The sequence below is a fragment of the Nannospalax galili genome, unplaced genomic scaffold (assembly GCF_000622305.1).
Source record: "Nannospalax galili isolate Female #2095 unplaced genomic scaffold, S.galili_v1.0 scaffold1834, whole genome shotgun sequence".
Lineage (NCBI taxonomy): Eukaryota > Metazoa > Chordata > Mammalia > Rodentia > Spalacidae > Nannospalax > Nannospalax galili.
Window position 1 is genome coordinate 48739 of NW_008333787.1, and position 6576 is coordinate 55314.

Below are 6576 nucleotides of genomic sequence, written 5' to 3' on the forward strand. Positions count from 1 at the left end.
GTGTGTGTGTGTGTGTGTGTGTGTGCATGTATGTGTATGTGTATGTGTATGTGTTTTAAGCACATCAAATATCTTAAAGACATTGCTAATCCTGAAAAACATGTTAAAGCAGTCAAGCAAATTTACTGATTTTGGCTGGAAACTTTAATTCACACTTTTTAAATTTTTGCCTGAGAAACATGGAATTTTCTTTTTAAAGCTTATTCTAACTACCCATGGTAAGAAAAAACAAAAAACAAAAAAAGAGCCCTTACCCCAGTCCTGTTCATACAAGGCTTGGGAAAGGCACCATGATTCACTTATTGGCATGTGTGGATGCACAAAAATAAGATGTTTAGTGAGACGTAAGACTCCAAGAAAATGTTGTTACATAAATTATCAACAACTAACAAAGCACTTAAATACACTTGTGATTTTGGCTTGACATTTAAAGATGCATAAATCTTACATGTTGCTTGAATATAAAGTCATATTTGAAAGGCTCCCTCAAACTTCAGGTATATATGTTCTGCTGAGAGTTTGCTATGCTGGGCTATATTACACAAAGGAATGAAAGCTGATTTCCTGCACAAACACAACATGACAATGACAAAGCAAAGAATGTTATGAGTTAATCCAGGTTGCTACATGCAGCCAATCATTTAAAACAAGTAAATTCAGCAAAGACAGGGAAACAAGGCTTATGAAAGTTAGAGCACTCTGGAAAACCTCCTAATCCAAGCAGAGTATCTTATATATTTTATAATTGTAGGAAATAAAACTGTGTATATGTGTGCACGTGCACACGCGTATGCACATGGAGGCCAGAGGTCAATCTCAGGTGCTGTTCCTCAGAAGCCATCCACTTAGCTGTTTTGAGGCAGGGTCTCTAACACTGGCCTGGAGCCTACTGAGCAGGCAAGAGTGGTTCATAAACATGTCCCAGGGATTTGTCTTTGCCATTCAGGCACTGGAATTAAAAGTGTGCACCGCCATGTCAGCTTTCTACGTGGGTGCTGAAGATCTGAACTTGTCTTTATTCTTGTGTGGCAGGCACTTTACTAACTGAGCTACCTCCCCAGCCCCAATATTTTATTTGGGGTGATGTGGGTTTCCTTTGTAATGGCTATATTTAAATCACTTAACAGTAACTAACAAAAAATACTAAAGGTCTATAGGCAAAAATTTATCATGAGGGGAAAAAAAAATCAAGGATATAAACTAATCTATATTTTACACTTGTTAGAGTACTTCCAAGAGCAAAAAATTTTTAAAAGTTAGTAGTTGATCAATAAAGAAATGGTTACCAAGGAAATGATGTGTATGCAGTGTGACACAGCCATTAAAATATTAATACCTCAGTAACATGTAAAAGTTTTCCTAATATAATGATAAATGATGGTATAAAAACACAAAATTATATGTATGATATCATTACAATATAAAATTATGGATTGGGTAAAGACTAAACGGAAATATGCTGAAACAGTAATGTGCTTTCAAGTTCCCTACTTCTCAATCTTTTAAGACTATATTGCATTAAATAATTAGCCAGCTATCCTTATTGCCTTCCTTGGTTAAAACACACACACACACACACACACACACACACACACACACACACACATATTTCAGGCTTATTCAAGTTATTGGCAGAATTCCACATTAACATTCTATATTGGTGAGGATATAATTTTCAAGACATAAGTATTTTCTAGCATCTAAATTATATCAGTATGTCTGAAGCTAAATAATTAGATTTCTCCAAAATTAAAATCAGATAACTCAAAACTATGATCACCTACTGACCCTAAGTAATACTCAAAAAGGGATAAAAAGGGATAAAAATTTACAGGTGTAGCACAGTGCTTGGAACAAGCAATTTTTTTTCTTTACACATTTAAAGAAACAATTCTAACAAGCAGGAGTGCTGTAATATGAAAGTTCAGGAACCCAACTCCCCTTTGCAGAAGACTGCTAACATATAAGGGCTGGACTGTGGAATCCTGGCATTAGCATATCACTACACTCATGTCTTAGTAGTCACTTATTTTTACATGTGTATGTATGTATGCCTGTGTGTGTGTTCACATGTGTGTTGGAACATGTGTATGCTGCTGTATGTACGCATATGCACATGTGTGTGGAGGTCTAAGCTGGTATTGTCTTCCTTGATTGCTCTCTACTTTATTTATTCACTGTGGCTGGGTCTCTCGACAAACCTGGGACTGGCCAATTCCAGCTGGTCCAGCTAGGCAGCCTGCTCCTAGGATCCTGTCTGCATCCTGTACACTGTGATTACAGGCATCCACCAAGTGCATTTTGGGGATCCAAACTCCAGTCCTCAAGATTTCAGTGTAAGTACTTTATCCACTCAACCATCTCCCCAGCTTGTGTCTTAGTTTTTTATACAGAATTATTCTTTTTAAAATTAGAGACTGATTCAGACTTTGTCCTATAACAAATGGCAACATTACAGTTTATAAAGAAGGATATATAAGGAGCATTGTATCAGATTGTTTCTCAAGAAAAGTAATAGCGATTGTTCTGTAGCTGATTTTAACATCCAGAAAGGAGTCGATGGAATTGTCTATCAATATCCACATGATGACATCAAAATTAATTTTTTTTTACAGGTGAAAATGCATCAGCAGAGTTTCTTTGATACTACTTTTATGTACAAACACCTGCTTTTAAAACCCCAATAGTAAAATGCCATCAAATTATACTGTATGAAAATTGCAAAAATTCAATCTAAAAAGTATAAAAATAAAATAAAATCCAAATAGTAGCAAGTTGCAGTGATGTAAATGGTTCATTTAAATGGCCAGAGACTGTACTCAGAAAAAGAAAAACAGATATTTAACAAACACAGCTGAATTCTATAAAAGCTAGGTGATGTTCATTGGCTATTCAGAGACTCCTACCTCTACAATGACTATTTCTTACTTGAACGAGGAACCATTTTACACTTAGTTTTTTCAACTGAGACCATTAGATGAAATGTAGTTGATGCTAATACTAATTTTCATTATTAGATTTAATCGGTAATATTTTCAAAGTAGAATCAGTCTTCTTACAAATTTCTATCACAGCACTCAATAATTATGACTATAAATTTATAATTAATAAATAAATAAAATAAAATAAAATATAATTTTTAAAACACATAGCTAATATTATATAGATGCTTTTCAAAATAAATGTTATCTATTAAATGGTTTAAAATTTAAATCTCTCCTTCAATATTTATTAATTCATATTATTCTGGCATTGATAGTAACAGAAAGTTTGTCAACATACAGATTACCAAATATTTATAAAAATATAGTTTTGGAGATGAGGTTGCTGCTTAATGGAGGAGTGCACATTTAGCATGCATGAGACCCTAGATTCAATCTCTACCACCCCCAAAAGGAATGTGTGTATATGTGTATATGGAGAAAAGGATACAGATAATTTTTTTAAAGACTGTATTTTTATTATGTGTATGTAGGCAAGAGTATGTGCAAGTGAATGCAGATGCCCTTGGAGGCTATAGGCATCAAATCCCTTGGAGCTAGAGTTAACAGGTGGTTGTGAACTGGCTAACATTGGTGATGTGAACATTCCTCCACAAGAGCAGCAAGTGCTCTTAACCACTGAGCCATCTCTTCAGCCCTAGATAAATTTTTATGAAAATTACATTTAAAGACAAAATACATCTGTCATTTGTATTTTAGAGATGCAAAGGAAGAAAAGTTGTACCATTAAAGATCTGGCTGGAAGTTTTCCGGGAAATTTTAATCCTCATATTAACTATATATTTTATTTACTAACTTACCCTTCTCAACTTAATAGTCACCAAAGTATACCCCAGCTTTGAAAGAAAAATTTAATTCCCTGGCCAACATTATTTCTTCCTGGTGGTCACACATTAATAAAAAGCAGTCATAAACTAGGAAGGCTTACTCTTAGAAACTGACATTATATACTGGGTTTTCCACTCACTGAAGGCAAGTCTATCAGTATCTCACAACTTTTAAAATACTTCAAGGAAGTTTTACAAAATTATATTCTGAAAGATGCTATTAACTCTCTCTGAAGGAAATTTTCTTAGGTTTAATGATATTCATTAACTAAAATCCCCAAATCACTTCATAAAACAGCTATAAGGAGACAGAGATACATTTATGAGCACAAATGGTATCAGCCAAATATTTTTCTCCTAGAGATCCACTCTCTTCTTTTATACCTTATAATCTGTTTTCTAAAATCATTTCTCAAAACTGTGTCCTTGGAATGAAATCCTAATCAAAACTTTCATAAAATTTCCTCAACCAACTTCCCTCACTTCCTAAAACATCTATTGTATTTTTCCCCAAAATATAACCATTCACAATCCCGTGATTCCTTTTTTTGTTGTTTTCCATTTATTTCTCTCTGCCAAACTCAAGACCTTTAGACATACACTCTGGAGCCATAATGATTGAGTGAAATCCTGACTATGTGCTTATTTTCTGTGCATAAAAGGCAACAAGTTACTTATATATATTCTTAGGTTTCCTTATTTGTAAAATGAGAATAATGATGTTACTATTTCAGAGAATTACAAGGAATAAATATGATTAAGTACAAATAAAACACTGATCACAGGGCCTTGCTATTATAAAGTGACTGTTGGTGAGTAGTAGTATTAACAAAGCAGTGGCAGTAAATACTAAGAAAGTGGCTCCTGATGTCACTATTTAAACTCCCTAGGGGAGAAATCCGCCTCTGCACAAATTTAACCACAGGCTTCTACCCAAGCTAATGATTCCTAAAAGATGTTCTAAGCTGATTCAAATTCAAAGTATCTTACTTAAATTTATTATTTTAATCTAATCCCCAATTTTCCTACTCAGATTTTCTTTTCTAATTCACTATTTATCCAGTCTCCTTAACTTAAAATACTGGGCTCAGGGCTGGACAGCTGGTTCAGCAGTTAAAGGCACTGGTTGCTCTTGCAAAGGACCTGGGTTTTGGTTCCCAGCACACACATGGTGGCTCACAACCATCCATAACTCCAGTTCCAGTGAATTCAAAAACCTCTTCTGGCCTCTGTGGGCAGTGTACATGTGTGTGCACTTAAATGCATAAATACTCATACATATAAAATAAAAACAAAACAAAACCATGCTGGGCTTATTTGACTTCCTTCTGCTCCTCTAGGTTGATTAAATATCAAAGTCTCAGACTTTTTCCACCTTCCCAGAGCCAATATCCCAGTCAAGGCAGGCAAAGCTTTCTCTTCCTGAAACCTGGATGACCTGCTTCTGTTTCCAACTTCAACTAGTCACTTCCTTTTTTTTTTTCCACATAAAACACTAACTTCTATCACAATGTGATTTCCTATATTGGCTTTTCAAGCCTTATAAACCAAAGTTTAAATGCAGCGACTCACTTTTAAGATTCCTATAGTCAGTTCCTTTGCAATTCCGTGTCCCACTTCAGCAACAATGGCTTCCAGCAGACATACATGCCTTGAATGGTCCCTGAGCCTGCTTACAATTTTGCAGTGACTGAGATGTGTGCAGTCCCACTTCTCTAGAGTTCTGCTCTCTTCATGCTCAAGGCTGTTCCTGACCTGGTCAGCTGTCTTCTTTCTAACAAGGTACCTTTCTTAGTGATACTCAGTTCTAAGCTTGCTGAATGCTACTCTGATCTACTGTTTTCAGCTACCTTTAGAGGTAGCTGTAACTCATGCTTTCTGTTTGCCCTGTATCATCTACAAGGTAGAGGTTACTGAACTCATGCTTGAACTACCTGCAAGTTTCTTAAACCTGAATTTTGATAATCTAATATCAAAGCTATTCACCTGTGAATTTACATCACTCTAAGGCACTGGTCAACAAATATTTTCTGAAAGGATCTGACAGACACTAATATTTGACATATGGTCTCTGTCATATTTTCTTCCCCACCTAACCCATTTAGAAGTACAAAAATCACTCTTAGCTTGAGGCTGTGGCTAGATCTGGCCCAGAGGCCTTCTCTAATGAGCATTTTGCTATCTCATAAGAGTTGCTATAGTTAAGCATTTATATCAGTTAAGTAATTTGTTAAAAATACTTTACATGACTTTTGAACTCCAATATAAAATACACAAACCAAGTTCTTACCAGCTCTTTCAGACTTTTCTTTCTGTTCTCGCAATTCCTCTCCCTGGGTGGTCATCTGCTTGATACAACTACGAAGTTGAGCAATTTCTTCTTCTTTTAGTTCCAGGGTTTCATGCATTTGACGCTTTGTCTCTGTTATTACCATTCCCTGAACAGAAAGTACAGACTCTAAGCATTTGCACCACAAAACTGTATCATCAATACACAGCATAACTCAAACAATTTGAAGGGCAGAAAAATTATTTCTTACTAAGGACAGCACTAAGAATTTCTTCAGTATTTCACAAACTGATGTTTGTATTTGGCTCTATGCCTTAGCATATCAGGAAATTTTGACAATAAAAATATTTCCATAGCAAGTTTAGCTCTTTAAGCATTAGAACATGTTGAGCTAAAAGATTTATTTTATACTCTTTCTACAATGTGCTATAATTTCCTGGCTTAATAAACAGTTTTG

General features: G+C 35.1%; 1 protein-coding gene across 1 annotated transcript in view; it reads right to left on the minus strand.

Moving 5' to 3' along the window:
* The window catches only part of LOC103730294 (golgin subfamily A member 4-like), a 19127-nt gene extending 12827 nt beyond the window's left edge, over window positions 1-6300 (minus strand). Inside the window, exon 1 of the mRNA XM_008828482.3 lies at window positions 6120-6300. Within this exon, the coding sequence (XP_008826704.1) occupies window positions 6120-6264 (145 nt within the window). The 5' untranslated portion in view covers window positions 6265-6300. The remainder of the gene's footprint in view (window positions 1-6119) is intronic.
* Between the last annotated feature and the right edge of the window lie 276 nt (window positions 6301-6576).